The following is a 15237-nucleotide window of genomic DNA, read 5'->3' as shown; positions in this document are numbered from 1 at the left end:
GCTGCTGTATTAATTATGCACACCCATAAAACGCCCGTTTTGACCTTTAAGCACGCCTGCATTCTGATTTCCACTCCCCGTTTTCAAGCACCTTCCCCTGTTACCACCCACATACGCCTCCTTCTGTCACTCAAAATAGCAGGCATTTCGCTATATAGCGAACAAACATCTATCCACTTTAAACATTCTTTAAATAATAACTAATTCCAGCACCCACTACTCACACAATTTACTGTATTTCACTTTGTAGCTGTGCTCATACATTAGCACAGTGGTTCTCAAACTCGACCTTCAGGACCCCACACAGTTCACTTTTTGTAAGTCACCCAGCAGGTGCACAGGTGTAGTCATTACTCTGACACATTTTAAAAGAGCCACAGGTGGACAGGGCAGTTTCTAGCCAATCTGGCTCCCAGTGCGAGCATTCAAAATGCGCCCCCTCCCCCCCCATTATAATATTTACTTCTCTGAGCCATGTAATCAGTGACATCACTAATAATGCAATGATATTTGAAGTGCAGGTCACTGAGTGTGGAAAGGGCATTGCTGCGCGCGCTCCTGGAAACGGGCCGTGGCAAACTGCGGGGGGGGGGTGTCCCCATGACATGTCCCCAATTTGTCACTTTTGAGGGTAGGGAAACTGAGGTGGAGTTACAAGGAGGGTGAAAGCAGAGACACTGAGGTGAAGTTACAGGGACAGTGAGAGCAGGAACAATGAGTAGATGTTACAGGGAGGGAGAGGGAAGGGAAACTGAGGGGTGCTCACTAGGAGGTACCTGTCCCACATAATTTAACCAATTTTTTAACATATTAGAGAAATTCACTTGAAAACGGTCATGTTAGTATTGGCCATACTGTGCTCTTTAAATGCCTCAAAGTGCCTGATTATTCATTGTCAAAGGTGTTCGAGAGGTTCGGTACTTTGTCCAAGCATTGCTAACTTAAAAAATATATATATTTTTCCCCCACCATCTCCCATAATCATGAGCATGCGAGGGAAAAAATGCATTTTGCTGTAAAACGTGTCCGTGAGTTTGGAGTTGAATTACTACATTTTGTTCCAAATACACCTTACCTGTAAGGTGGTTTCTCTGCAACGTGGAACCTCTGAAGGAACTGATCCTCTCTGGGCAGATGGGGTCTCTTTAGTTGGTATTCACTATCCATGTAGTAGATCACATGGTCCAGAAGATGCCTGTTTGTGTACAAATAAAACGAATGTCATCATAATATAACAGAGGTTCAACCAGACTTGTACCCCATGTATCTCCACCAGCCCCTTGTGTCTCTCCAACCTCTTTTCTTTTACAGCCTCATGCCCCATCTCCCCAGCTTCCTGCCTTCTGCCCCGTCACTCCAGCCTCCTGCCTTTACAGCCTCCTGCCCATGTCATTCAGCCTCAATTCCTCTTGTGTCCCTCAGCCTCCCCCGTGTGTCAATCAGCCGGACCCCCCCATGTGTCAATCAGACAGACCTTGTTCAGCAATCAGCTAGACCTTTCCCTGTTTGTCAATCAGCCAGACCCCCACTGTGTCATTCAGCCAGACCCCCACCATGTAATCCAGCCAGAATCTCCCCCCGTTTGTCAATCAGCCACACCCTCCCCCATTTGTCAATCAGCCAGACACTCTCCCCCATTTGTCAATCAGCCAGACGCTACCCCCATTTGTCAATCAGCCAGACCCTACCCCCATTTGTCAATCAGCCAGACCCCCTCCATGTTTGGCAATCAGCCAGACCCCCCTGTCATTCAGCCAGACCCTCCCCATTTTTCAATCAGCCAGACCCTTCCCCTCAATTTGTCAATAAGCCAGACCCTCCCCCATTTGCTAATCAGCCAGGCCCCCTCCTGTTTCTCTTATCATACACCCCTCAACATACATTACACAACATGCTGCACCCTGCACAACTGACATTACACATGCTACATGCACACACACACACACCCCTTCCCCCCGCGGAGGTGCAGTTACCTGGTGCACTCTGCTGCACTTGTCCCATGCCCAGTCCGGAGTGCGGGCGCGGCAGATGGGAATGGACAGCCGAGCCCCAACCACCTAGTGAGACCAGAGAGGGGACAGACAGTCTCAGGTGATCGTGCGTAGAGGGCAGCCAGCAGGAGTAGGACAAAGGTCTCAGCCGGCGTCCGGAGTCAGTGTGGCTGATTTGTGTGCCTCTTACTGTCATGTGACATCAAGGAGGAGAGGGAAGGCGACTATTGGCTGCACCGTGCGCTTGCGAAGTTACTCTAGCCACCCACTGTGATTGGTTAGAGGGAGACTCTGACAGCGCTGATGCAGAACCCGGCGGTAATTTATAAAAAAATTTAGTCCCCCGCTGCCTGTAGCGTGGCGCGTATTTTGCAAACACTGGTCAGGGCAGAGTGCCCTGTGCAATTGCACGGGTCGCCCGCCCCTAGAAACGGCCCTGCAGGTGGAGCTAATTATTTCACTTGTGATTTTGTTAGGAGACCTGGAAAACATGCACATGCACTAAGGAACGAGTTTGAGAACCTGTGCATTAGCAGCACTGTTGTTTTATTTGTATTTTTGAAAATGTAACTACATTTATCCACACTGTCTCCATATCACACAGCTCCCACTCCTGTTTTCATCTCACTTATTACCTCGTCCACATCATGAACACCTCTACTTCAACCACCCCCCTTATTCAGTGCCCACATAAATTTTAACTCTACCTACTATCCTCCCCATCTAGTCTCCTCCACTTGCTGTTCCTCTTATCTCCCAGTCTGCTTTCCAACCCACTTTCCTGTTCCTCCACTCTCAACCACCTCCCTTCATGACCTTGCTACCCCACCACTAAGCCCCATTCCCTCCTGTATCTGCCTGTCACCTCCATGGCTGCCAAGAGAAATCATGGGCCTGAGTACAGCAACATCCTGGGGGCACCCCCTGGAGGGGGCATGGCCACAGGATGTTGGGCATGGCTGCACCCCTTTGTGGGTGGGTCTAGCATGGAGATACACACACTCACAGGACCATGGCATAGCACCCAGCAGCTGGGACAGAGTATTCACTATTAGGATGATGGGACAGTCCCATAATAGCTGCATTTTTAGCTGGATGTATTTAGATGCTAAAATGGAACAGACAAAAATTAAAGTGCAACAACTTTTTATTTGTACATATCTCACGTAAATAACACATAAATAAAATCTATTTTTTGTTATAGAGATAGATGACCAAAGAACTTAAGTTTGACATAACATAAGGTCATCTTATAACACACACATTCAGCTGCTTACATCCTAACCCACTGCTCCATGCTCCTTCCTATCAAACAGATCTGTGTCACCCTTGTCTGTCTGCCCCTCCCCTTTAGAATGTAAGCTCACATGAGCAGGGCCCTGTTCCTCATGTGCGTCTCCTTCCCCTTATTATACTATTGTGTACTCCAAACTCCCCAATTGGCACCTAACACTTGGTTGCTGACACCTGGCTGCTTGTGTTATGCAGCTATGTCTATAGGCCATGTCCTTGTCCTGAATTGTTTTGTACTGCTAATAACTGTTTTTCTTGTGTGCTCATATATGTACTATGTAATGCGCTGCAGAACCTTTGTGGCGCCATATAAATAAAGGATAATAATAATAACTGTAAAACAATGAATACTTGTTAGATAGGGGCTGATTCTGAGTCACAGATGGCTGCAATTGTGTCTTTTCCTGTATTTGATATTAGCATATCTGCACCTTTATGGTAATATCAGCCCTCCCCTTGGTGTAGACCCATATGTCTCCAATGTGAGCGAATAATCATCTTAGTACACAAGCAGATTAGTGACACTCCCGTAACAAGCCCATACGACGGACAATCTTTCTGTATCTGAATAGCCACCAGTCAGCTAGAAACCCTCACCACAATTTCACAACTACACCTATGTGGGTACACCCCTTAGGATGCATGTGCTCTATGAGTTTTAAGAGATTTGTGCATAGTAGCTAAAATATCACAATGGTGGATATCAGCATTGTGTGCAATTCGGAATCAGACCCTCAATGTTATAAGAGATGTGTGCTGACCCCCGTGTTTTGGTTTTGGCAAAAACTACCCTCAAATGTTTTGGTTTGGTATTGATTTTTTTATTTCTTTAAAATTGACAAAAACAGTTAAAATCATGTAATACAACCAAAACCTGACATCCGTTTTTTTAGATCAGAGCCTCGAACTTAAGGTGCGTACACACTAGATGATATTTTGCACAATTTGCCCAATTTTGATGCATCGGAATGACAAGTCGTGCATAATATGTGCAAATCGTGAGTGTCCACTGACAATAACAATTACGATGAGCGTACCCACGGGTCGTTTGTCGTATCTTCAGTTCTTACTAACAGCATGCAAGATCTAGCAATCTCGTACATGATGCACTGGAAATCGTTATGGATGTACAATAGGTCGTTGGTCAGATTGGACACTTTTAAGCACCATATCATGTCCTGGAGTTCCAGAGAGGGTTCAAGGGAAATTGTTCATGACATCGCACCATTTGCACATCGTCTAGTGTGTACCCAGCTTTACAGGAAGACCCGGCCTGGCACTCTTTTCTACTCGGAGTAACAAACTTGATCCAAGCGAGGACTCTGGTCCTGATTCAGTATGGATTGCTATTGCGATTACGCAAGCAGACAGCCAATTGTTGCGTACTGCGCATGCGTATGCATTGCAGTGCGCTTGGAAGGTATTGTAAGGTATTACGAATGTGAGTAGGGGGAAGTGGGCGTCTTTATGTTGGCCTGTGAAAGCAATGCGATTGCAGTCATTAGTATATTTTCGCAGCTGGTCTCCATGCATAATTGCATCTGCGATCGCAATAGCACTCTTTAGTGAATCAGGCCCTCTGTTCGACTCGGAACCGCAAAATATTTAAAACAACATTTTTCACACAAATGCTTCCAACTCTAAGGGCTGGATTTACTAAATAGCAGGTTATCAAAGCTGTCGATCATCAATGGCTTTTGCCGAAATTTTTTAAAGAGCCTCAGAAATCAATGCTAAGCCAGGCTTGTTAGCAAATCTACCCCCCACATGTTCCTCATAATTTGCACTTACATTTACAGAACCTTGTGGTTGATTTTGAGTCTCACATAAATTAGCGATCTGTTTGCCAATGCACATCCGTACCATATTCAATTAGCGGCGATATCGCACCAGCGATAATATGACTGATTTTTTGGGGGCGATATTATCGCATCGGCGATAATTTATTGCCGATTTTTCATGGAAATATGGAGAAAACTTTTCTCCATTTTAAAAGGGGAAAATCTGCAAAATCCCTATTTTTCTGTAAAAATTTGGGGATTTCTTACAGAACCCTTAGCGAAAAAATTTTTCGGAAATTGTGTACTTTGGCGAAAAATGCATTTAATATATTGGGGCTGGTATTTCGGAGTGGCATAAAGATGCGCCAAGTGTTTTAAACATCTCACGTGGTTGGCACAGGTGTTTTTTTAGCAGTTTTAAAAACCACCACCTGCGCCAGCCATGTGCAATGTTTAAAACACTTGGCGCGTCCTTATGGCTCTCCAAAATACCAGACCCAATACGTTAAATGCATTTTTCACTGAAATAAAATTTTTACCAAAATTTCAGCAGCCGTTTTTTGCCAAAGTACGCAACTTACGATTTTTTTTTCACTAAAATATCATTAGGGAGCTGTCCAAAGGGTTCTGTAAGAAATCCCAACATTTTTACACAAAAATAGGGATTTTGCTAATTTTTTTCGCCTGCCCTAGGTTGGAGAAAAGTTTTCTCCAGTTTTAAAGGTGTGTTCACACTGGGCGATTTTTAGGACGACGGAACGATAACGTTATCGTTCAATCGTCCAAAATATTGTTATTTTTTTGCGCAAAAATGATGAACGATAACGACCAAAGACCAGCAATGCGCGCTCCTACTGGTCGTTTGTCTTTTTCGTTCATCCCCCGAACATGCAGGCCAACCTGACGATATTGTCAGGATGTTGCATGTTCGGGAATGAGGGAGGAAGCCTGGCACTGAACGATATCATTCATGATATTATTCAGTGTTTGTGCCCAGTATCGATAATGACACTGAGCACACCCCTGCCCACCACTGCCGAGGACACAGTAGACGATGTCGCTCATGGAGCAAATCTTCTAGTGTGTACGCACCTTTAGGCGAAAAACAGCGATTTTACCCAGGCATGGCAAAATGCCGTGAATTGCGGGGCCGCGAGGAGGGGGCGGAACTAAATTATGTGTTTTGCCTCATTTAGCACCGCCCCCTCCATACAAAGCCACGATTCCCAGCAATTATGCCGCAATTCCTGGCAACTATCTCCCCATTGTGCTCATTTCACTAGGAAGTGGACAGAATGTAGGAGATCTGGAAACACTCTTCCGAGGGGATACCCGAATATTTGTGAGCCTCCAGCAACAACTGGGAGAGTAGGTAAATCTGCCTTTGTGTGATATTTCATAATAACATACTTGGAATGCAAAACATTGTGGTTGTGAGATGCTTAAGCCTGATCATATATATAGATCAGAGTGTTGTACAGATGTCAGTCCCATACATTACACAACCTCCTTAACAGCGGTAGAGCAGGGCTCACTGCACCCTGTGCTGGCCCAGCCTCCGACCACATGATGTCACGTAAGGGGGCAGGGCTGGTGGCAGTAGAAAGTGGAGTGCACAGTTCATGCACTGAATCAGCACTATTGGGTGAAGGGCATCGTTCTAGGCACCAGTCATGCAGTGTATCCATGTCCTCTCCGCAGATCACTGTACGTGTCCTGTGATTCATATTTCAAACCCTACAAGAAATACAATAATGTACAGTATATTGTTATACCCCTACAGTATATACATCCCCAGCATTGCAGCAACATTTTCATCATCATTTCAAGGGACATGCTGCTTTAACTCAACTTGGTCATGTTAAAATGTTTGGAAATGTTTTATTACTCCTCTTCGATACATAAGAACTCATAAAGCTCAGAGAGTAATAATATGGTCTAAATTATAAAAACTGTGCGTGTGTTGCATCTGGGAACTTAGGGGCTGACTCTTTATAGCACTGATCTCTATGGACGCAAATTGCGAGTTCTTGCATACAGCACATGTGCAGATGTAAATGTACATATTACACAGGTCTGTCCTATTCTGAGTCACACTGAACTTGGCTAGATCTGTCTTTCCATGAAATACTGCATTTTGGGGCAGGAACTAGGTGGTGACAGTTCGATAACGTGGAACCGCCCTGATTTGTGGACGTGTTTTGGGCGTGTATCTAATGCTCCATGCATTCAGGAAAGGGAAGCTTGTGCCTGATGATTCTCTTGCACCTAGCCTGGGGCAAGTGCAGTAGCAGAAGTGGAGGCTTGTGTAAAACCAATGGGTGGTACAGGTTTCCTCTTGCACACACACAAACTCCAGCATTAGTACTATGGAAACTCATAAGACAGGAAATCAGGCTACAGCGGCCGCCTGTGCTACAGCCTTTTTGCGTGTGACTCAGAATCAGAGCTTAAAGGTGCCTACACACTAGACGACTCGCACAAGATGCAATGTCATCAATGATTTCCCTTGAACTCCCCCGGCAACTCCCCTTCACTCCCAGACAAACGATATCTTGTGCAAACTGTCCAATCTGACAAACGATCTGACCAACGACCTTAATCTCGTCAACGTTGACTACTGCTGTAGATGCGATGTACGACCGGGGATGTGCATCAGCATCGATATTGTGAGTAGACACTCACAGTTTGGATATTTTACACGATTTGTCATTTGTCATTCTGATACATCGAAATCGGGCAGCTCTTGCTAAAATATCGTCTAGTGTGTACGCACCGTTAGACTGTAAACTACAATGGGGCAAAGATCAATGCAAATGGTTAAATATATTCTGCAATATCTAAATCTGCCAATAGGATGTCACCATCTATGAGGAAGCACAATACTGTAACTCCTGATGGGAGGAGCTGGGGAGATGGGAGCACAGTGTGCTTAGTGGTTAGTGCAGGCTATGCACATTTATGCTCCTCATTTCTTGTGCCTCCATGTAACACAAAGATGTCATTATGTGGGACAGAATATATAACGAGATACAAGGGGTGGAGACGGTGACATTACAGGCCTGGATAGGCAGCAGATTTTTGGGGCAAAAAAATATAAAGAATGTAATCACTTAGAGCAGTCACCATTATTTCCTTTACTCTCACATATTAGTCACTGTAATAAATTCCTTTGAGTGGATTCTTTGTTACTAAAGAAACATAAGAGATTGTTGCCTCTCTATAAACACTTACCATATATGTAGCCTCTTGGGTAGCCTGACGATGCTAGGATAAATAATAAAAAAGAGGTGTTATGTGTATAATCTATATATCATTCTATAAGGCTATTTACTTTGAGACCTATTATGAGAGAACGGCTAAACTTAAAACTATGGCTGCAGTGTCAAAATAAAGGTCTAACCATGTAGATGTGCCATTCAAAGAGAAATATGAGATTGGGGCAACGGTTCGTGTGTGGCAGAGAGGCATAGTTCCCATATAAAGTAGTGTGTTATAATGACAACAGTCCCACTAACATGATTGGACACACTAGATCACATTACTGTGCATTACTTCCCAACATAACCACTCACCTGAACTACTTCCATCTGTAACATGACCATCTGTAACCAAATCTAATGGTGCATACACACGGTCAGATACAATGAACGATTGAACGATTTTTACAACGATTTGAATGATTTCATCAACGATGAATGATTGAACGATTTCTGACACTATTAAAATTAATGAAATCGTCAAATTCTGACTGCAAACACAGTCGATGCCAGAGATCATTATCTGACATGCAGGAACGGCATCATTCTTCGATGCATGCCCTACATGTCAAAGATATGAACGATTGAACGATTTTTACAATCGTTCTGGTTCATATCTGATAAGAAATCTGACCGTGTGTATGCAGCATTACTGTAACATTTATTGGTCTGTTTGTTTGTCCGGTTACGCAATCAGAAACCCCTGCACGGATTGTGATGAAACCATGTGAGGTGGTCCAGTTAGATCCTGGCCACATTTTAGGGGGGTTAGGGTCCCGGTCGAACTGCTCGTTGATGCACGCTGGGCTGAACTTTGACCTGCAGAGCCTGTTCTGAGCCTTTCACTGGAAGGTTTTGGATGAAAACTTCTTAGAGTGGAACATTGGTTCCCAGAAGACATACTGGGAGGGATGAGGCCCCGGTTAGACCTCCCATTGATGTATGTTGGGCAGAACTTTGACCCAGGGGCGCTGGGAAAAACTTTGACCTAGGGAGCATGTTCTGTGCCTTCTTCTGAATAAATTTGGTTGAAAACTTCACACAGGGGTGGTATTTGGTCACTGATGCCAAATGGAGTGGTTGGGATCCTGGTCGGACCTCACAGCGGAGTACGTCAGGCAGAACTTTGACCCAGGTAGCCTGTTCCGGGCCTTCCACTAGATGGATTTGGACGACATCACTGGGGTATCTCCTAGGTGAGTTGGCTCTCAACTTAAATATATTTATGTATGTGCTGTTATCATGTGGCACAACAATATGCAATTATATGACCCAGAGTGGGTGCTATTATCATGTAGTGTTAGGGATGCCGTAACAGAGGAGCCTCGATGCGGCCCGGCGCCTAACCATGTATTTGCAAACATACTGTATTCAACAAAGACCTCTGGATTTCTATTATTATGTAGTATTCAAGTATTTATGCTCGGGTTTTTTTGCAATGTGTTGGGGCGAAACTTTTTTTGTGAATTTCAACATTATGTCAGTGTCGACATGGTGAATTACAACATGTTGTATGTCAACATTCAGACCATGCACCTGATTCAGATCTGCACGCAAAGGCCATTGCAGCTGTGATCTGTCATGGATCGCAACTGCGAAAATATGCTACTGACTCACTCGTCGGCCAATGCTTAAAGACACGCACTGACAGCATCTCACATCCAGCACTCACACACACACAACCACAAACATCAGACACATCAAACACAGATCAGTCAGCCATCATCCTTTTAGGTAAATCTAAGCTGCCGCAGACACAGCGGGTCTCCAGACACAGAGGTCTCTTCTGCTGTGTGCTAGGATGCAGTGGCAAATCTATGGATGCCCAGAAAACAGTGTTTAAACTCTATCAACTCTGCATTTTCCTAGACACCCCCTGAAACCTCCACCAAATGCTGACAACTTATCAGGCAAGCTCCAGGGGGAGACACGCCCTGAGCAGAATGGGACTTAGGACCTCATACAGAGCCGCTCGTAAGCGGCCGCACGCTCGTTCCGAGCGATGTTCGCCCATCTGCGCATGCGTACGATTTGGAGTAATACGCATGCGTGAACCAGTCAGTGCGGCCCAAAAATCGTTTGTTCGCTAAGTAGCGAATGCCTGCTATTTTGAGTGACAGGAGGAGGCGTATGTGGGTGGTAACAGGGGAAGGTGCTTGAAAACGGGGAGTGGAATTCAGAACGCAGGCGTGCTTAAAGGTCAAAACGGGCGTTTTATGGGTGTGCATAATTAATACAGCAGCGTCATTGACCACGTCACTTGGTTGTTTTATAGTCAGAACTGCTCGCAATATAGTGGTAGGAAAAACCAACCACAAGAATAGCGAGCAGTTCATACGCTGATCGATGTACTCGATTAATCTAATAAATAGCGGACATGACGTATGATGCGAGTGGCCAGGGGGCGTATTTTTCAAATAAACGACCGCATGTTTTGTTCGCTCGTTCAGACATAGAGGCGGCAACAGACCGCAAAGAGCGAGCGGTTCATTTGAATAGCCACCCCCTTTTTCTGAACGAGCGAGCGCTAATAGCATCCGGCTCTGAATCAGGCCCTAAGGCACCGTTACCTGCGCGTGGCTAAGCCACGCTCAGATGAAAATGGGGTGTGGCTTAATTACCATAATCCACACCCCCTACATGGCGTTATTTGGGGGCATGTCCATATGGCACGCCTCTCGTTTAATGACAGGCTGGGGGCGAGCCCAGCACTCCGTCAGTAGCTGTGCTGCCCCCAGCCCTCTTCCTGCACTGAATGGATGACGTGCGCATGTCTGATACAAGATCCGTTTTGTAATGTAAAATCATTATTTTGTAGTAGAAATAATCATTTGTGGCACAAAATTAGATTATCACAAGATCAGTGTTGCAGCACTGAATTCTACAAAAAATACATAAACAAATAAAAATTTTGAAACTTCATAGTTTCCAAAATGTATTTGGTTGAAAACAAAAATCTATTTTATAATATCTGGACATTTTTTTATTAGGAGCATTATTTCACAATATATTAATTTGTGACACAACAACCAGCTATGGACTGATTAACTAATTAACAAACTGCTCCCCATATTAAAGGAGCTAGGAAATCCCTGCAGCATTATACACATATACAATGTCAATACTTATACAGGTAATTTGCATTTCTATAAACATTGCATACTGTATAGCAGTCCTGGTTATAGCCTACCACAGGTCACTGATGATGTCTTCACGGGACAGGATTGCCTGATTTTTCAGTAGGCGTCATTTATTTGATTTTTTTCAGATCTGGAGCATTGTGAATTGTTTAAATTCCTATATTTAATAATCATACACATAAGGCCTTTCTTCTTCTGCTGTAAAGTATTATGTACCTGTACTTGTTAATGTAAGCACAGATTTAGCACTAGAGCATATTATGAAATAAGAGTCGTAGAATTACATCATGGGTTTTACTTACTGGAATTAAGGTTAAGTGGAAACAACTGATCAATGATGTATGTAATAACACATTTGCTTTAAAATATGGTGAATTCATATAATATTTTGAGATGTGAAATTATTGGAAAATCAGTTCCTTACTCACCACTGTAGCAGCCGGTACATTGTAATACACCGTCGCTGGCTCCTGCTTCATATTTCGTGTTTCTGTTGGTTAATTCGAAATACTTAAATACTTTTACATTGATTATGATGTTGGGTATTACTGTTTTATGGAGTATTGGTACTGATGCTAAGTGTGTTGGCAAATAATTATAGTGTAATTTAAAGTATTTTATTCTGAAAGACAGCTACTACTACTACTAATAACATGTTCGGCATGGGAGGTCGACACTCGTTATGTCCACAGTGAGTATGTAGACATGACAATGATGGTGCCGGATCCCAACAAAGTGTGTAACACTACTTAGAGCATTGTTACCATGCCGCTTCCTGGAGGAAGGAACAGCTATTGAATTTGGGAGATACTAAAGCTGCGTACACACATAACGATTTTTTTAACGAATTAACTATAACGACGTCGTTATTGTTCAATCATTCAAAAAATCGTTCAGTTTCTGAGTTATAACAATGAACGAAAATCATTCAAGCGCACTCCCGTTTGTAGTTTGTAGTTCATTTCAGACTGTCCAACATAACAATTTTCGTTAAGGGAAGGAACATTTTTCATTTCATTTTTCGTTCATCGTTGTAAAAATCGTTCAGTACACTTCAAAAAAATTGTTCACTTTTCAAGGGAAAATCTGACAGATAATCTAACAGATAATCGCTGGTTACAAAATCATTACGTGTGTATGCACCTTATGAGGTGTGAATAATCAAGCAGCTGAGACATAGACGTTTATTGGTGCATTTCTAAATCACTCCCAACACCCGCAAACTTCCTGTACTGTAAACAGATCCACATCCATCATATGTACAGTATATGCAGTACTAAGTTGCATTGAATTTTTTTTTTTTCAACTTATGCCATGTTTAGTTTTTTCTCTTTTTATTCTACCAGTGCCACTTACCAAAGGACTGTGTACCTCATTCAGACCCAGTCGCAAGCACTGAGCTCTCGCAACCGGGTCGATGTTTTGGTCCTGCGCACGCGCAAGCCCCGGAGCGAGAGAGAAACTCTCTCGCTCCGGGGCTCGCTACCAAAGGGGCGGCTGTCGATGTCGATCGACAGCTCACCCCGTTTGGTAGGCTGGCCGGGGAGCGGTGGCTGAACAAACTGAGGTGTTCCTTTAGGAACGCATGCCGTTTGTGGGTGGCCGCACTGACATCATCGGTGATGTCAGTGGGGAGCTTCCTGCTCAATCAGAGCAGGAAGCTCCCTGGGGCTTGCTGTTGCCGAGACCCAACCTTAGGGTCTCGTCGTAAGCCGCGATGGTCTTGACCATCGCGACCATCACCCTGGTCGCTAGCTAAGCTGTGGGTGGTAACCCACAGCTTAGCTAACGACAAGGAGGCCGCACTAAAAAATAGAAGCGGCCGTCCTCATTCAGAGAGACCGATCGCTTCTTGCGACCACCTCTGTATGAGGGCTTGTATGTATAACCTCTACCATATGAGAGCTATAGGAGGGCACCGCGATATTTAAATATAGAAGGAGAGTGCTGCTGGTGTCTCAAAAGAAATACAATTAGCATAAGATAATTTATATTCTGCCCCCAGAATGTAAGCTCTCAAGAGTGAAAATACATCATTTAGCTCCGCCCACTCCACACTCTCCCTTGATATGCGGCAGTTTGCCATGTCAGGAGCGGGGCCTAGAGACATAGACATATGTTTTCAGCAAATATCAAGGAATAATAATGTTTTGATGATGGAGACTCTTTATGAGGTCAATGGACCTTAAACCCCTAGTCCAGGGAGGATTGTGGTGATTTAGTGGAGAGCTCAGTGGGGATAATTGTTGTTGTGATTGTCCTAGCTAATGAGTTTCACTGGGGGCGTGTTTTGTGGTGGGGATTTCTCTTCTCACTGTAGCTGCATTCTCTTTAGAATGTAAGCTCTCAAGAGCAGGGCCCTCTTCCCTCGTGTGATTCTCCTTCTTTTACTCATACTATCATCTACTCCTAACTCCCCACAAGGGCACCTAACTTGGTTGCTGCCGCCCGGCTGCTTGTTGAGTGTTATGATCACGGATGCAGCAATGTTTATAAACCATGTCCTTGTCCTACATTGTATTGTACTGTTAATATCCATTTTGTTGTGTGCTCATTTGTTGATGTACTATGTAAGGCTATGCGGAACCCTTGTGGCACCATATAAATAAAGAATAATAATAATAATAATAATTAATAATAATTAGGGGTGTGCACCGGCCACTTTTCGTGTTTTGTGTTTTGGTTTTGGATCTGGATCTTTCTTCGTGTTTTGGATCTGGATTGGTTTTGCCAAAACCACCCTTCCGTGTTTTGGGTTCTGGGTTTTGTGTTTTGGATCTGTATTTTTTTTTAAAAAAAGCATAAAAACAGCTAAAATCACAGAATTTTGTGTTTTTCTGCTCCTATGCTATTATTAACCTCAATAACCTTAATTTCCACTAATTTCCAGTCTATTCTGAACACCTCACACCTCACAATAGTGTTTTTATATCCAAAAGGTTGCACCGAGGTAGCTGGATGACTATGCTAAGAGATACGAGTGGGCGGCACAAACACGTGGTCCATCTAGGAGTGACACTGCAGTGGCAGACAGGATGGCAGTTTGAAAAACTAGGCCCCAAACAGTACATAATTCAAAGAAAAAAAAGAGGTGCAAGATGGAATTGTCCTTGGGTCCTCCCACCCACCAACCCACCCACCCTTATGTTGTATATACAGGACATGCACACTTTAACAAACAAAACATTTCAGCGCCAGGGTCTGCCACACGACTGTGGCTGAAATGATTGGTTCATTTGGGCCCCCACAAAACAAGCTGGCAATTAATCTGTCCCTGCACAAACTGGCTCTACGGAGGCAAGATGTCGTCCTCATCCTCCTCATCCACCGATTCCTCTCCCTCTTCAGTGTTGTGTACATCCTCATCCTCACAGAGTATTAATTTGTCCCCGCTGGAATCCACAACCACAGGTCCCTCTGTACGTTCTGGAGGCTGGTCTCCCTGGAAGAGTTGATAATTCATTTTATGAACATCATCTTCTCCACATTTTGTGGAAGCAACCTCCTACGCCTTTCGCTGACAAGGTTCCCGGCTGCACTAAACACTCTTTCGGAGTACACACTGGCCCCTCCAGTGTGTACTCCGAAAGAGTGTTTAGTGCAGCAACTCAGGTAAAATAGAGTCAGTTTGTACAGGGACCTCCAAATTGCTTCTTTTTCCTGCCAGTACAGGTACGGACTGTCTGACATGCCTACTTGGATGTTGTCACCGATGTAATCCTTTAACAGACAGACAGACGCACGCTTGTCGCTGCTGCTTTAAGGATGCAGG

The 15237-nt window shown here is 44.1% G+C and overlaps 1 protein-coding gene across 1 annotated transcript in view; it reads right to left on the bottom strand.

Moving 5' to 3' along the window:
* Positions 1 to 6626: 6626 nt before the first annotated feature.
* LOC148535439 (cell adhesion molecule CEACAM1-like) overlaps positions 6627 to 15237 on the bottom strand; it is a 47966-nt gene continuing 39355 nt past the window's right edge. Inside the window, exons 6-8 of the mRNA XM_088462561.1 lie at positions 11894 to 11955; positions 8300 to 8332; positions 6627 to 6802 (exon numbers count right to left, since the gene is read on the bottom strand). Of these exons, the coding sequence (XP_088318687.1) occupies positions 6737 to 6802; positions 8300 to 8332; positions 11894 to 11955 (161 nt within the window). The 3' untranslated portion in view covers positions 6627 to 6736. The remainder of the gene's footprint in view (positions 6803 to 8299; positions 8333 to 11893; positions 11956 to 15237) is intronic.

This window comes from Taudactylus pleione, unplaced genomic scaffold, assembly GCF_031769625.1.
Source record: "Taudactylus pleione unplaced genomic scaffold, aTauple2 ptg000051l, whole genome shotgun sequence".
Classification (NCBI taxonomy): Eukaryota; Metazoa; Chordata; class Amphibia; order Anura; family Myobatrachidae; genus Taudactylus; species Taudactylus pleione.
This window is presented reverse-complemented; position numbering and strand designations above follow the sequence as displayed.